The sequence below is a fragment of the Cyprinus carpio genome, unplaced genomic scaffold (assembly GCF_018340385.1).
Source record: "Cyprinus carpio isolate SPL01 unplaced genomic scaffold, ASM1834038v1 S000006746, whole genome shotgun sequence".
Taxonomy (NCBI): Eukaryota; Metazoa; Chordata; class Actinopteri; order Cypriniformes; family Cyprinidae; genus Cyprinus; species Cyprinus carpio.
This window is the reverse complement of record NW_024879345.1, coordinates 455048-472892: the sequence shown is the minus strand read 5'-3', so window position 1 is coordinate 472892 and position 17845 is coordinate 455048. Positions and strand designations below refer to the sequence as shown.

At 37.1% G+C, this 17845-nt stretch overlaps 1 protein-coding gene across 4 annotated transcripts; it reads left to right on the top strand.

Annotated features, from left to right (window-relative positions):
- The first annotated feature begins 494 nt into the window (after nucleotides 1-494).
- si:ch73-341k19.1 (zinc finger protein 786) lies at nucleotides 495-16000 on the top strand. 4 transcript variants are annotated; one of them, XM_042755748.1, is made up of 11 exons: nucleotides 501-715; nucleotides 1921-2089; nucleotides 2309-2592; nucleotides 6726-6894; nucleotides 7043-7197; nucleotides 7273-7377; nucleotides 12472-12640; nucleotides 12780-12934; nucleotides 13007-13063; nucleotides 13429-13597; nucleotides 13948-15992. In XM_042755748.1, exons 1-11 carry the CDS (start codon nucleotides 710-712, stop codon nucleotides 14949-14951), a joined length of 2442 nt encoding a protein of 813 aa, XP_042611682.1. In that variant the 5' UTR covers nucleotides 501-709; the 3' UTR covers nucleotides 14952-15992. The 4 variants fall into 4 exon arrangements, with proteins under 4 accessions (XP_042611683.1, XP_042611682.1, XP_042611680.1 ...); XM_042755747.1 differs by having other exon boundaries at nucleotides 506-715; nucleotides 2309-2463; nucleotides 2536-2592; nucleotides 12780-13063; nucleotides 13948-15989; XM_042755746.1 differs by having other exon boundaries at nucleotides 505-715; nucleotides 12780-13063; nucleotides 13948-15989.
- The last annotated feature ends 1845 nt before the right edge of the window (nucleotides 16001-17845 follow it).

Below are 17845 nucleotides of genomic sequence, written 5' to 3'. Positions count from 1 at the left end.
TGGTTCATCTTACATAAATGATGAAGATGAGTAATTTCTCAGTGACATTCAGGGTCATCCCTTCCATCATGCTGTACATCTGGTTCTGCAGATAGTCTGCCGCTGTTTTGTGCTTTTTTGCACACTTCCCTGAGAAACAGCAGATACATCAATATGTCTTCTCTTTCAAATGCTTCTGGTGCATCTTGCTGCACTGCCATAGAGAGTGCCGCGAAAAATGTGCCTCTGTGATTGCTGGCTTGTGGCATGTAAATTCTCTATTACTGAGTACCAAAACTGCATAAAATATTGTATATGCTACCATGATAAAACTGTGAGATGATGAGACAGAGGAGATTTTTGGGATGAAGCAGCACTCTTTGAGCTCCTGCAAACTCCTTTATGACAATAGACAGTTTTTATGATTAACAATAATCTATTCCGTGATACTATTATATGGGGGAATATTTCGAGTTGTGATATTTGGGTTAGTTTTGGTACTCAGATCTGGCAACCCTGCTGCCGGTAGTGGCCACTCGCGCATAATCAGTGACGTACGAGTCGAAAAGGAAGGGCATGAGAAGTTGAAGTGGAACGCGGCTGCTGGCTTTAAAAGTGTTCTCAGAGAACGAGAGCGTTCCATTCCCTTGAAAGATTCATTTTAAACCACCGTTTCGTTCACGAAACTAACACCAGAAAGAGGAGACACAGGGAGAAAGAAAGCCTGCCGATGATTGTGAGGGGACTGTTGTTATGTTTTGGCTAATTGGTGTTACTTTGTTAGTTGCCTCGTTTCTTACTAAATATCTGTTTAGGCTCATGACTATTTCGCGTTTAATATCATTTGTCGGCGTTAGCAAGCTATTTAGTGCACATAACGTTACATATTTGTCCCTTTAACGTGGAACCAGCGAAGCTTCCTTACTGTACCTTTCTAAGCGGCTCATTATAAATGTATTTAAAACTATAACGTTATCTTATTAGTCTAACCAGCTTGCTAGATTAGATTTATATGTGATCCTGGACCACAAAACCAGTCATAAGGGTCAATTTGTTTGAAATTGAAATTTATACGTCCTCATCTGAAAGCTGAATAAATAAGCTTTCCATTGATGAAAATCTGGAATCTGAGGGTGCAATAAATAAATAAATATATACAAATTCTAAATATAGAGAAAATAGCCTTTAAAGTTTTCCAAATAATATCCTTAGCAATGCATATTGACTGATTGATAATACATTTGAAAAATGGTCATATACGTGGGTCAAAGATGAAAAGGGGTTTTCAACCATTAAAACAATAAAAGTTTAATAAAGCTTTATTTTATTTTATTGTACATTAGAATGTGTCCCATTCAATAAGAATAATAATTATTATGATTACTATTATTTTGTGAGCAAAAAAAAAGAATGACTATCATATATTTTTAACAACATTTACAGAAGAAAAAAAAAAGTAATTCATTGTAACAGTTTGTATAACCTAGCTACCAAAAATTATTGTCAGGAACATTTTGATTAAGAATCATTAGATGACATTAAAAGACTTAAATTTAGGATCACAGTGCAGCCCCAAAATACAAATTAATTCTCATTTTAAATGTTTACCAATCTTGGCCACTATCCTTCAAACCATTAGGTTTTGTCAGCAATAAGTGTTTAATCATTTAAAATATAATAATAAATGTAATATGATCAATTATTTTATATTTTCAGTTATTTTATATGTTAAATTCTTATCTTACAGAAGTACAGGTCAGAATTAGTATGTAAATATTTGACATAAATGTATCTGATAATGATGAAACATTATTTCACCCATATTTTGACATTGTATTTCTACAAAAGTTGTATTATAAATATTGTTTATAGTTAAGAGAACACATTTATAGTTATTTTCCCTAACTGACACTTACTAACTGAATATTCTTGTCTCTTCAGCACATCACAGTTAAGCAGAGAGGGCAAGAGCCTCGACCGCGACGCTGCCATGCAGATGCTACACTATTCACATGCCCCTTCTGCACAGCTGATGTGTGTAAACCAAGACAGTACCACCAAATAATGACCCATATAGCTGGACATAAACTGAGAGCGGTTGAATATGGAGGTGAGGGTGTGAGCACACAGTTTCTTTTGTAAGTAGCAATTAACATGTTATAAACTAATAATGAAAAAAATATTTTTGTATTTTTGTTTGTATGTGGAGGTGAGTGTGTGAGCATAGTTTCTTTATAATAAGGTGAAAAGTGTGAAAAGTATTTTTACATCATCCATTATGCCTGGTTAATATTGTGCTAATACAAATGTGTTCAAACCTCTGTTTTAGATAATGTTATGTACAGCTGTAACATTGGCTGTGGCAAAAAGACCAGACATTTTCACTGCTGCCAGTGTCCCAAGACTTACATCAAAAAAGGAGACCTAAAACAGCATCTTTCCAGTGCTCATCCAATAGCCACTTGCACTCCAGAACCACAACCTGTAAGTCACCCACTGCAAGAACCTCCTTCACACCAACAACCAGCATCTCATCCACAAGAACTTGATGTGCAGCAAACAGCACCTCCTGAGATTGAGAGAAAGCAGATCTCTGTGCAGGGTCCTAGTAGGGTGAGTCTGAATTCCCAAAAAATTAGAAATGCATTGAGTGGATAAATCATGAAGCCATGCAACGTGTCATTAACAAGCACAGTGTGTTGATAAAAACAATAGGATTTACTGAGCAAATGTATTTGTTAGGATTTTCACCAAAAATAATTGTATATCTTTTGGTATAAGTGTGCTAATATGGAATATCAGTTCACACTTCCAGACATTCCTTTTGACATTATTTGTAATAATCCAGTGTAATGTTTGAAGGTGCGTGATTCCGACAACATACACAGAGTTATGGTCTCACCATCACTGAGTCTGTCTGTGATTTCATGAAGAGATGTAAGGGTGTTCTCAAAAATGTAGTCATAAATAGATTGTATTTATCAGATAAGTTATATTAACTAAATAAAATCTCACTGGTTTATTACAGTTAATGGCGCTATCAATGTTTAGAAATGCAAAGTGATATTTTCAACTGCCGCACTAAAGCTCACATTTCACTGCTGGTTATATATGCTCTATATAATTGTGTATGTGACACATAAGAATCTTGAATCTTGAAATCTTGAATCTTGAAAGCAAAAGATAAAAATAACTTTATGTAACATGCCTCAGACTTTTGCAAAGTACTGTATGTCGTATTAGTGGCCAAAAAAATATGCAAAACAAAACATGGCGTTTCCCAATCATTGGGTGTTTGCAACTGCTTTAACCAAATTGTTTAAATCAAGTGGACTGTTCCTGACACCTTTCTCTTTTCCTCTGTCATTATGACAGAAAGTGATTTGAAAAAGTGAAGACAAAGCACCCACAGATGAGTGTAAAGGGATTGTTTATATTTTTGACTAAATTGTGTGACTTAAGCCGCGTTTCCACCGCTGGAACTTTACCCAGGAACTAGGGACTTTGGGCTGGTACTCGGTGTGTTTCCACAGCAGGAACCAGGATCTAAATAAAGTTCCGGGTAAAAAAATGCCCCTCAGAAAGTCCCTGCTGGCGAGGTAGTATTTTTTCAAAGGTCTGGAACTTTCGGGGGCGGGACTTGGGCACTAAATATGCTGATTGGTTGAGTTCACGCAGCATTGTGATTTCAACCACCATTTATTCGGATCATTTTCAAAATATTACTGTTATTGTGTCATGAAATGTAGTTTTAATAGTATTTCAGGGGAGAATGTTGTTGTTTAAAACTCAAATCTGTGGTTTATTTAGAAAGACAATGCCTATTTAAAAATGCCTATTTTTCGCTGATTTCGGAGGCGATCCGCTCCACACCATCAGCTGGAGCTCAGTGATCATGTTTCCGCGGAGAGCAGTCTCAACTCGGCTAGTCCTTCTGACATTTGCCGCTGGCTCTGATGTCTCTTTAGTGGTTAAACATAAAATATAATTCGTTTTGGGTAAATCTAACAGGTAATCTTTGGCCTTTTTCAATTTATCTATATGTTAAAATGAAAATAAAAAGGAAATTTATATAATATTTTGTTTCATTGTAATGGCTTTATATATATACACATATCCCTGAACTAAGTACATTTCTGTGGCTAATATTATGTTTAAATGAAAACGAAAGGAGGCAGTGGTATTTGATATCCTATTTCGTCTTATTGTAAATATACAGTGAGGAAACTTGCAGTAGCCAAGGCGCGCTGACTGATGTTATCGCTGCTGTTTGCAGAATTACCGGACTTGCGTCGTCCCGTCCGCGGGAGATCACACTCCCAAGTAGGGCTGTGTGATATGGACAAAAAAAAAAAAAAAAACTATCACGATTTCTTTGATTAATTTTTGCGATTTCGATTTTAATCACGATTTTGACACACACAGACATGCTTTACAGTCATAAATGCATTCAGTATTAATTTGAAACATATTTCCAAAAGAAAACCAATTAGAGCTATCAAAAAGTTGTAATATGTTTCTAGAACAGACATAAGTCAAAATAAGGAAATGTGTGACAAAATGTCTAGACATATGGCAAAAAATAAAAATAAAATAGAAAAATGAATCCCGTGTTCAAGGATTTTTTTTTTCTTTTTTTGCCATGCATTGGTCATAGAGCTCATTGTAGCGGTGTCTCAGGTGTTGAAATAGGTTTGTTATACATTATACAGGTTCACACGTACTCCGTCTGCAGTGCGTATACAGTATGTGTATGCAGTGCAGAAGCAGCAGCGAGAGCGTGTTATTTTAACGCGAAAGCACATTAAAATAATAAGCGAGCGCCAATTTTTCTGTTCGCACGCAGATTTCCTTTGCTCTGTCACAAAACCAGACGCGCATGCTCAGATACATGCTGCTCTCGCCCGGAGAGAGTGCGCACACTTAAAACGTGTCTCCTCTGCTCAAACTGCGTCCTGTGCACTCACAACTCTCTCTATGCTCATGTGCTAGATATTTATTATTTTCGCACCTTTCTATTTCTAAACTTTTCTGTTCACATCTTTCGCATATTTTACCGCGTGCAGTGTGAACGCTCTGATCCGTTAACATGGGCTCGGAAAAAATACGCATCACAGACAGTGTGCACCTGGAGTTAGGCATATGCCCAGTCTGTTCTGTTCTCGCGCTCCATTTACGTGCGCTGCATTCTGATTGGATCGGATAGCATACTGCGGGAGGTCGGGGCCGCGGAAAATCGTGCTATAAAGCGATTTAGAAATCGCGCACACTCAAATCATGATATTATGACGATGTCGATTAATCGCACAGCCCTACTCCTGAGTCGAACTCGCAAAGTTCAAACTACCGAGAATGTAAGTCTGAAATTTGCATACATTGTATTGAGAAACGCGTGCCTACATCACCAGACTATTTGCCTAATCTTCACGGTACTTTAGACCGCGGTGGAAACGCAGAACGCAACAGGTCTGGGGGGGGGGGGGGGGGGTAGTTACTGGGGAAAAAAGTTCCTGGTACAATTATTCCGGGTAATTTCGGTGGAAACGCGGCATTTGTTTGTGCGGCATTTGTTTTAGCTAGCTATTTAGTGAATCTAGCTGTTTGTCTTTAGCTGTGAAACCAATGGTGATAATGGTAACTTGCATAACCCTTTCCAGATGGTATATTCTTATTGCATTTAAAAATAACAATGACGACTTTAGCTAGTTAGCTTTCTAGACTAGATTTCTAGGCACTATATAACAACTTGTTAAATTAATCGATTGATTATACCATAAAAACTTTTTATAAAAGTTGTTTTGCTTTTATTTTTAATGTTTATGAAATTTGATATGCTGAATACAAAAATCACATGACTTTGTTTGTATCATTAACATTGCTCATGAAAACTAAAAAAAATAAAAAAATATGTTGATAACTTATACAAGCTATCTGTTATTAATCATGCATAAAAATAACACGGTACATGCATAATACTGAGTTAACAACAGTTTGACATAAACATTTACCAAAGGTGAGTCGTCCAAAACTTCAGATTTTGTCTTTTATGACTAGTCCCACAAAGTTCTGGAATGTTCCAGAATGTACTAACGTTAGAATATTACAGTATGTTACAGAAACTTCTAGAATGTTCTAATCCTTGCCAAAGCAAAATATCTTTTATAAAACTGATAGTTCCATGATTCTAATTGACTGAGCCAAGTTCAAAGCTGTTGTAAATTACTCTACAAACATACACATTTGATTACATTTGTGTGTTGCTTGGCAACCACTCTGTTTGGAACCACAACCATTTCTGCGGAACTGGCGGATCATAGTGTTTTTATTAATATAATTATACCCCACTTCGCATCATGCCTAACAACATTCCTTAGCTGTTATAAATTAACTGTAAACCACGGCTTCTTGGGGCTTATTGCTTTTTTTAAAAAAAAACATGCAGAATTAGTACAAAACTTGTCTGTACTAAACCAATGTTTTAGAATTAATGATAGAAGTTCTAAAATTGACCTGACCTAAATATTTACCAAAGTATTGATGCTACATGAAAAATACAATAATAATTAACACCATAGAATTACAGAAGAACAATATTAAATTTTAGTGAAACAATTTTTTTTACATTGTGTTACTGTTTTCTAGTAAAAATATGAAGCAAGGGTAATATACATTGGGGAAAACTTATTTAGTTTAAAATTTATAGAAATTTTCTCTTGAGGGTACTGACATTTTTCTTGTATCTTCAGCACATCACAGTTAAGCAGAGAGGGCAAGAGCCTCGACCGCGACGCTGCCATGCAGATGCTACACTATTCACATGCCCCTTCTGCACAACTGATGTGTGTAAACCAAGACAGTACCACCAAATAATGACCCATATAGCTGGACATAAACTGAGAGCGGTTGAATATGGAGGTGAGTGTGTGAGCACACAGTTTCTTTGGTAATACTTCATAATATTGTGGTAAGAGTTAACAAACAAAATAAAAATTATGAACTGACAGGAAAAAAACACAAAAAACAATGTTGTGCTTATACAAATGTTCTCAAACCTCTGTTTTAGATAATGTTATGTACAGCTGTAACATTGGCTGTGGCAAAAAGACCAGACATTTTCACTGCTGCCAGTGTCCCAAGACTTACATCAAAAAAGGAGACCTAAAACAGCATCTTTCCAGTGCTCATCCAATAGCTACTTGCACTCCAGAACCACAACCTGTAAGTCACCCACTGCAAGAACCTCCTTCACACCAACAACCAGCACCTTATCCATCACCAGAAACTCTTTCACAGAAACAACCAGCATCTCATCCACAAGAACTTGATTTGCAGCAAGCAACATCTCATCCACAAGAATTAGCAGCTGTTCCAGTGATCTCTGTTCAGTTTCCACATAGGGTGAGTCTGACAACCCTCTGTGGACACCTTTTATGATTTTCTTTTTTAAAAACTAACAATAATACTGTTAAGATAATAATAATACTTAGAATTCTACTAATAAGAACAATATAAAATGCACTAAGTATTAATGAGCTGCTGGATTCATGAATATTAATCATTTTGTGTGTGTTCGCTCGAATTGATTTGCTGAAATCAAAACCGGGACTATAATAAGTGAACGCCAGCCAATGAGATTGCCGTTTGCGCATTAGTCCCGCCCACTGCCGGAAAACCCGACATTTCTTAAAAGCCGAAGAATTCCAAAGTAACTTGACAGGAAAATACAACAAAGTATATCGTTTACATGTAGCGCGTCAATTCTCTCTTTGAATGTGTGAGACAAAGTGACGGCGAGTCGTGCTCCTTCACACTAGTGTTAACGGTACGTCAAATACAGGAGCGATGCGCATCCATTCAGATGAACTGAGAAATAGCACAGATAGCTCGACAGAAGCCTTGTCTAAATACCTACACTTGCGGTCTTGGCCACTTGAAAGGGTGTGTGCGACATGAAGTAAGTGCGCAAGACTGTCTCATGTCTTAATGGGCCCTGTCCCAAATGGCACACTCCGGACTTGTGGACTTCCTCAGAGTCCACACTTCGGTGATGTCAAGTAGTGCAGGGCGCATTGAGAGGTATTTTTGGGACAGACTCGATCGTCACGCCGGAAATAACGGCCTGGTTGTTTTTTGACAGGAGCTGCAGGTTCAGGGAATATGCTGTCTATTGTTGTTGTTGTTTTTACCATTGTGTTTGCGAGATGGCTTGCCATGCAGAGAAATCATATATGGAGCCGGATAAACTGAAAGGTCATCTCATCAGTCCCTTTATTAGATAAATATCACAAATATCTTATACAAATATTATAATATTTAGCATCGAGAGCAGGTTTCTTTTCTTTTGCCAAATATTATCTCCATGTCAACTACACAGCCTGCTTTTGCTTATGCCACCTGGGTATTAAACAATATATGCTTATTTAATGTATACAGTTGTAATAATACATAATGTTCCATTTGAACTAAGATTACAATTTTAACACATAATAAACATGTGAGTGAGTTTCAGATGAATTTACAGGTTTAAATATAAATACTAGGTTTACATGTGACTCAGTAAAGCCCTGACATTCGGTTCTGTTTATTTAATGAATCATAATGTGATCGTATTATTCAACGCGCTTTTATTATGTTTGAGTTATTAACCACTGGTCGATGACCATAATGTTTGTATAAACTGTAGGTAACAACTGGTAAAATGTACACCTAGGTCATAAAAACCGTAATGATACCTACACATAAATATTTTCTTCTCAGCCATGTCATCAATTGCTCTTTAGCAAAATAGTAGTTAAAGTGCAGGCTTCGCGGAAGACCGCTTCAAGGGTACAAAGGGGGCACTGCTGAGCACACTTCAGAGCGTTAAAATGCTGAATGGGACGGCCTACGGACTCATAGACTCAGCGAGCACGCGCAATTTAAGTCCACGAGACCGAAAGTCCACATGAAGTGTGCACTTGCGGTCTAACGGACTTACAATGGCCGCTGCGTGCGCATCTCCATTAAGTCCACAAGACCCCATAGGGTCATTTGTCATTTTGGCGTTCAGAAGGGTGCTCGCGAGCACCCCCTTTGCGGCCATTATGCGCCCTCAATCCGCACTTCTGCCGAGCCTGCACTGGGGCGAGTTTTGCAGCAGACTTCTACCCAACAGTCAAAGCGGCATTACGTCACAAAAGTGCGGACTCAGAGGAAGATCACGAGGGTTTAGGGTGCCATTTGGGGCAGGACCAAAAACAGCAAAGTGCAGTGCCCTTAATGCACTAATCCACTCATCTCAAATACTGCTCCATAGCAGTATTCAAGGCGTATCCCATCATGCATTATGTTCTGGAAATAAATCGTGACTTTTTTGCCAAGAACGCGAGAACCCGGAACCCTTGCGAATGTAAGTTAAATATTAATAATAATTAGATATTACATATAATTTTGTAGTAAAACAAAGTTCTACACGTTTTATTGGTGCAAAGGTGAGTATATTTATTTACATAATTATCAACTACATCATTATCAACTCCTAATTATAACCAAAATAAAATAAACCATAAAATCAGTTGTTTTATCTGTTATAGGGACTACTGAACAGACATTTAGAAGTTTATTTTAAAATGCAAAGTATTGAAAATAAAAATTAAAACTCTGAAACAATCAGGGTGTCTTCCAATCATTCGTTTTTTTTTTTTATTTAATACTGAAATCGGAAAAATTAAAAATGGCACATATTTAGTTTTTCAATTGTTCAAACAAAACAAAAAATCAAGAATCCGGCTTCATTTTACGTTTTTACTTCCAGGGATAGAAAACAAATAAGCAACTTCAATATTCGATCTCTACATGTGGGCGGGAATGAAACGCCCCTCTCTGCTGATTGGTCAACCAAACATTACAACATATTAATAGTCCTAAAATATAAATAATAATAATAATAGTCCTCCGCTTCTATCGATTCTTAACATGTTTAATTCTACTACAATTTATCTCTTTCTCTTCATCGAACAGACAGATTAATGAATGGCTTAACCATACTGAGGCAGAGCCTTTGGTCCTTTGGCACACCGCCTGATCTGTTATAGCTAACTATCAAAATCTGTGTGGCAAAGCTGCGCAAAACTGCAGCGTGTGGAGAATGTATTGTAGTGAAGCACAGACCATTATCAATTTATGTAATACAGTCAACGTTTGTGTTAGACAATACGCTGTTTTAGACAAAGGAGGAACTTAAACAATATGACAGATATGAAAAGAAATGACTTTGTGTAATTTACCTTCACAGCACATCTATTTTTTTTTTTTTTTTTAGTTTTATTCATAGAGCACTTTCGAGAAATTTAGGAAATCATATGTTGTTATTCCACTGGCATGAGACTATTTGTTCATCAGAGTGCTTGTTTCAGTGATTGAATTTAGTGAAATGTGAGTTTGACGTCATGATTTGAACTTGTTTGAGTTATAAGAATATATCTAAACCCTATGATAATACTTCGGACAGTAAGCCAGTGTCATCAGTATCAGAAATTAACTTTCCCATAAGGGGCAACTGATTTTCAGTTTTTTTATTTGTTTATTATTATTATTATTGTTATTATTTTAACCTTTTTTATGTCATCTTTAATGTTAAATTCTTACATCAAATAAATCAGAATAATATGACAATAGGCTGTTACCAATTAAATCAGTATTCAGAGATATAGAACCTGTGTCTGAAGATGCTTTTAGATGTAGTTTAATGCTGATCAGTCATCTGTATGTGCATTTACACAGCAATAACAAATGTATAATGAAATGAGATTAATGTTTTATACAAAATTTTTAATACAGAAATATGAATACAATGAAATTATACTTGAAAAAATAACCAAATAAACAATCAAACCATTCAAAATTCTTTCAATGTGTTCATAAAGGAGCTTTTATTCAATCAATTCGTTCAAAATGCTTCATTCATTCATTTAGGAATAAAATCAAGCGACTGTCTATAATAATTAGTAATTGCATTGTTGTCTATAATAATGGGTTTTTCAAAGACTGATTCATTCAGGAATGATACACCGCTCTATGCGCCTGCTGTGAGTCAGTCACACAACGGTTCTGTGACTTTGGTTTAGTTGACAGAGAAAATGACAATTTTGTATGCCATCAGTTAGCTGGCCAATACTCAATATTAATTAAATAAACTCAGTTTGTTGTCTAAAGCTACCTATGTTCACATTAATTAATAGTGGTCTGCGCTAGTCTACAATACATTCTCCCCATGCTGCAGTGCATCACGCAGCTTTGCCACACAGATTTTAATAGGTGTGCCAGAGATGTAGGCTAGTAGGTAGTTGTGAGTGCAGGTGCGAAGTAAATAAATATTTATGATATAAAAACTAATATTGCAGAATTTATGCCTACACAAAAGAAAGCTCTGTCTAGGCTCTGCCTCAATACGGTTTGTCAAGCCATTCATTAATCTATCTGTTTGATGAAGAGAAAGAGATAAAATACATTAAGAACCCATATTAGCAGAGGACTCTTATTATGTTTTTTTAGGACTATTAAATGTTTGGTTGACCAATCAGCAGAGAGGGGCGTTTCATTCCTGCCCACATGTAGAGATTGAATATTCAAGTTGCTCATTCGTTTTCTATCCCTGAACGTAAACACAAATCCAAAATCTTTAATTTTCATTTAACAAAAAAAAAAAAAAACAAAAAATGTGCAGTTTTTTCAGATTTTAATATTAAATTAAAAAACGAATGATCGGAAGATACCCTGATTGTAAACACTTGCGTTTTTACAACACTGTAAGTGTGTCCCATCAGGAAATAAAAAGTTGTACACATGCTTGTGGTCTTCGTCCTCACTTGAACACTTGGGCCAAATATAGGAAATGCGTCATATAAGTGGTCAAGTGCAAAGACCGTGAGTGTAGGTATTTGGACAAGGCAAGAGAATGAAACTCTGAAGCGCTCAGACAGTGTTTTCGGCGAGTGAAAATATATCTGTGCTAAACTTATAGCCTCCATCTCACACACTGGTGAGTAAAATCTGAGAATTTATTAGCCAGTGCTTAATATTAGACATAATTTAGTCGCCCAGAGTGAAGATTTAGTCACATATGCAAGTGATTTACTTACAAAGTAGAGGGTTGTCTGATTTAAAAAAATTGAAATACATTGAGCTGAATGACTATCTAGCATTAAGTATTATAGCTTTACATTAGCTAGCTATTTAGTGCATCTCGCTCTTTGGCACTTTATCTATGAAACCAATGGTGATAGAAGTAACTTGCATTTAAAATATCAAAGGCTTATCCAGTCTAACCTTAACTAGTTATCTAGGCTGGAGATCTAGGCACTACTTAATGTAACTTGTTGAAAAAGTTAGTTAAATTAACCAATCTAGTATAAATATGAAGCAAGGGTAATATACATTGGTGAAATACATTTTAGACTAAAATTTATAGAAATTTTCTCTTGAGGGGAACTGACATTTTTCTTGTCTCTTCAGCACATCACAGTTAAGCAGAGAGGGCAAGAGCCTCGACCGCGACGCTGCCATGCAGATGCTACACTATTCACATGCCCCTTCTGCACAGCTGATGTGTGTAAACCAAGACAGTACCACCAAATAATGACCCATATAGCTGGACATAAACTGAGAGCGGTTGAATATGGAGGTGAGTGTGTGAGCACACAGTTTCTTTTGTAATACTTCATAATATTGTGGGAAGAGTTAACAAACATAACAAAAATTTTGAACTAACATTAAAAAAAAAATGTTGTACTTATACAAATGTGCTCAAACCTCTGTTTTAGATAATGTTATGTACAGCTGTAACATTGGCTGTGGCAAAAAGACCAGACATTTTCACTGCTGCCAGTGTCCCAAGACTTACATCAAAAAAGGAGACCTAAAACAGCATCTTTCCAGTGCTCATCCAATAGCTACTTGCACTCCAGAACCACAACCTGTAAGTCACCCACTGCAAGAACCTCCTTCACACCAACAACCAGCATCTCATCCACAAGAACTTGATTTGCAGCAAACAGCACCTCCTGAGATTGAGAGAAAGCAGATCTCTGTGCAGTTTCCACGTAGGGTGAGTCTGAATTCTAAAAATTGAAATACATTGAGCTGAATGACTATCTAGCATTAAGTATTATAGCTTTACATTAGCTAGCTATTTAGTGCATCTCGCTCTTTGGCACTTTAGCTATGAAACCAATGGTGATAGAAGTAACTTGCATTTAAAATATCAAAGGCTTATCCAGTCTAACCTTAGCTTATTATCTAGGCTGGAGATCTAGGCACTACTTAATGTAACTGTTGAAATAATCAATTAGTTAAATTAATCAATCTAGTACAAATATGAAGCACTGGTAATATATATTGGGGAAAACATTTAGTTAAAAATTTATAGAAATTTTCTCTTGAGGGGAACTGACATTTTTCTTGTCTCTTCAGCACATCACAGTTAAGCAGAGAGGGCAAGAGCCTCGACCGCGACGCTACCATGCAGATGCTACACTATTCACATGCCCCTTCTGCACAGCTGATGTGTGTAAACCAAGACAGTACCACCAAATAATGACCCATATAGCTGGACATAAACTGAGAGCGGTTGAATATGGAGGTGAGTGTGTGAGCTTAAAGTTGTTTAGTAATACTTTAGAATAATGTGGTAATACTTAACATGTTATAAACTAACAATGAACTAATATTTTTACAGTATTCATTAATCTTGGTTAATGTTAATTTAAAAATATAAAAATAATTTTTTTAAAAGAAAAGTTGTATACTATATATTAACATTAAACTAAAAATTAACATTTCTTTATTTTACAGAATTAATTAATGTATGTTGATGTACATCGACTAATGTTTAAACAAAATATGTTTTTTAGAAATCAATATAATTTTTTCAGTTAAAGTCACTGTGCAGGGAAATCTCTACTAATATTTTTTTTTATTATTTATTTTTAGATTATGTTATGTACAGCTGTAACATTGGCTGTGGTAAAAAGGCCAAACATTTTCACTGCTGCAAGTGTCCCAAGACTTACATCAATAAAAGTGATCTAAAAAGGCATCTTTGCAGTGCTCATCCAATAGCTCCAGAAACACAACCTGTAGGATGCCCACTACAAGGACCTTCTTTACAGCAACCTGCACCTTGTCCTTTGAAATTAGCAGTTCATCCAGCGGTGGCTAAACGAAAGCAAACCGTGCAATGTCCTCACTGCGGGCTCAGTCTTAATTCTAAAAACTTAAAGAAACACATTGAGCGGAAGCATCATGAAGTCTTGCATCCCGAAACTTCAGTTCTACCAGCACAGTGTGTCGATAAAAAGAATGGACTATATGTTGTACAAGAATCATTTTCTGAGCCCTGTACCCTCATCCATGTGGTAAAGAAATTTTGGGGTTCATCCCACAAGGTTATGTGTGAAATGGATATTTGCAACAGTCGTGTTGATATGGCACAAAGGAGTGAACTTTTGGTTGAACAGTGTGTGCATCTAAGCTCAGTAGACTACACCTGTGCTGTTGCACCGAGTGAGGATTTACCAGAGCATGTGTTGACTGAGATGGTGGAGCGAAAATGCATTGGGGACATAAGGAAGAAACGATGCCTTAAGCTGCAGAATCAGGCTAAAAGTAAAGGTGCCACATTTGCTAGCCTTGTTACAATTGGAGGCCCCGACTACATGTATTATATATCAATTTATGAGCCAAAGGTGACACATTACAGTAAACTGGGCAGAGTCTTGGTGAATTACAATGCTAAGATAAACACTTGGAATTGCCCTTGTAGCAAAGGTAGAACATCATGCCCGCACAAGAGTATTGCAAAGTGGTGTCTCTATCAAATGAAGAAGCAGCTCTTCAAAAACCTGCCTGAAACAGAGGAAGGAATTGAACCAGTGCAACATGAGGACCTGGCTAGCCAGCAGTGCTTCCAAAAATGGGTGCCCATGACTGGTTAGCTCAGCCCAAAAGAAAATCAGACTCTGAGAAATGTTGACATGTTGATAAATGAAATTTCCTGTAATCTTTTGACATATAAGAGGTTATTGACTATAAAAGCATACTGTCAGCTCAACTCAAAACTTCCTTGGTAATCCAAAAACAGTGTTTATTGAAACCAAGACACTTGTTTTTTTAAACTTCCTCGTCTTTATATCAGCGCAAGACTGCTGCACAGACACACATCAACACCCGATACTTCATCATCAGTTCTGTGGCTCGATCCATTGGTGCATAAGTGAGGTGAAAAGGATAGACAGGAGAAATGCTAAAACAGGATCACGGGACTAAAAATAGCATTACCTTCTGAAGGATCATGTTAGGAAAAATGTTTCCACAATGTGAATTTCTCAGTAGAACATCATTTGTTGTTTGGTACACTCCACTGTGAATTCTCTTCAGTCACAAATAAACGTAAGCTTTTCAAACAGGCTTTTATGGGGAAATGGATCCGTCAGTAATGCAGCATCATGAAAGCATGTCAGTTCTAATGCCTTATCTGTCATAAAATTGATTTAAAAAAAAAAAAAAAAAAAAAGTTACGTATATTGCTACAGGACTATTCCTGCAGTATGCATAGAAACATCCTGTTTCAAAAGGAAATACATAAACAGTAATGAAATTGTGCTTGTTAAGTGATTTAATGGGGTCTTTAATACTGTAATAAATTACAATCTCTTCAATAAGTGAAAATTACAGATTGCATTAGAATATGTATATAGTATAATGACAGACGAAAGGCTCAATGTGCATAAGCAACCTGTCCCAAACAAGATATAACAATGGCTCATTTTAAGCTTCTTGACAGGTCATTCAGGTTTGATTTAATATCTGCTGGAATTTATGATATCATGTAACCTAACAAGTTGAAGAAAATTAGCAGAACAAGCATTAAAGACCCTCCAGAGTGCTTAGTGGGGGTTAGGCACTTGTCTACATAGTTCTGTTTATTCCAAACTCACCACTATTGTTTTGTTTAATATACTGTATATATATATATATACACTTTGTTATATTGCAGCTATTTGCTTAAATCATTTAAATTCATTTTTTTTCCTCAATGTACACACAGCACCCCATATTGACAGAAAAACACAGAATTGTTGACATTTCTGTACATTTATTAAAAAAGAAAAACAGAGATATCACTTGGTCCTAAGTATTCAGACCCTTTGCTCAGTATTTAGTAGAAGCACCCTTTTGATCAAATACAGCCATGAGTCTTTTTGGGAAAGATGCAACCAGTTTTTCACACCTGGATTTGGGGATCCTCTGCCATTCCTCCTTGCAGATCCTCTCCAGTTCTGTCAGGTTGGATGGTAAACGTTGGTGGACAGCCATTTTCAGATCTCTCCAGAGATGCTCAATTGGGTTTAAGTCAGGCCTCTGGCTGGGCCATTCAAGAACAGTCACGGAGTTGTTGTGAAGCCACTCCTTCGTTATTTTAGCTGTGTGCTTAGGGTCATTGTCTTGTTGGAAGGTGAACCTTCGGCCCAGTCTGAGGTCCTGAGCACTCTGGAGAAGGTTTTCGTCCAGAACATCCCTGTACTTTGCCACATTCACCTTTCCCTCGATTGCAACCAGCCGTCCTGTCCCTGCAGCTGAAAAACACCCCCACAGCATGATGCTGCCACCACCATGCTTCACTGTTGGGACTGTATTGGACAGGTGATGAGCAGTGCCTGGTTTTCTCCACACATACCGCTTATAATTGAGGTCAAAAAGTTCTATCTTGGTCTCATCAGACCAGAGAATCTTATTTCTCTGTTTTTTAGCAAACTCCATGTGGGCTTTCATGTGTCTTGCACTGAGGAGAGGCTTCCGTCAGGCCACTCTGCCATAAAGCCCCGACTGGTGGAGGGCTGCAGTGATGGATGACTTTCTACAACTTTCTCCCATCTCCCGACTGCATCTCTGGAGCTCAGCCACAGTGATCTTTGGGTTCTTCTTTACCTCTCTCACCAAGGCTTTCCCCCCCCCGATAGCTCAGTTTGGCCGGACGGCCAGCACAACTAAGCCTTCCCACGATCCCAAACGTCTTCTATTTAAGGATTATGGAGGCCACTGTGCTCTTAGGAACCTTAAGTGCAGCAGAAATTTTTTTGTAACCTTGGCCAGATCTGTGCCTTGCCACAATTCTGTCTCTGAGCTCTTCAGGCAGTTCCTTTGACCTCATGATTCTCATTTGCTCTGACATGCACTGTGAGCTGTAAGGTCTTATAAAGACAGGTGTGTGGCTTTCCTAATCAAGTCCAATCAGTATAATCAAACACAGCTGGACTCAAATGAAGGTGTATGAACCATCTCAAGGATGATCAGAAGAAATCAACAGCACCTGAGCTAAATATATGAGTGTCACAGCAAAGGGTCTGAATACTTAGGACCATGTGATATTTCAGTTTTTCTTTTTTAATAAATCTGCGAAAATGTCAACAATTCTGTGTTTTCTGTCAGTATGGGGTGCTGTGTGTACATTGAGCAAATGGCTGCAATATAACAAAGAGTGAAAAATTTAAGGGGGTCTGAATACTTTCCGTACCCACTGTGTATATATATATATATATATAATGAGTTATCATTTTTCAATAAAACCCAGTCCCACTGAACCCAGTTACAGTAACGAGTGGCAAACTGTAGGTACATGAGTTATGTTTGTTTACACCAAAGTCTATTCATGGCCATTTAAACAAGTTGAGCTTATAGACGAGGTCTGATCAGTTTTGAAACAGTTTAATCCCAAGACTCAACTAGTACCTGCAAACAGAAGAAAGTAATGAAGGTTTGGAATGACATGAAGGGTGAGTAAATGCTGACTTTTTTTAAAAAAAGTTAGATTCAGTTAGATGATTACTCT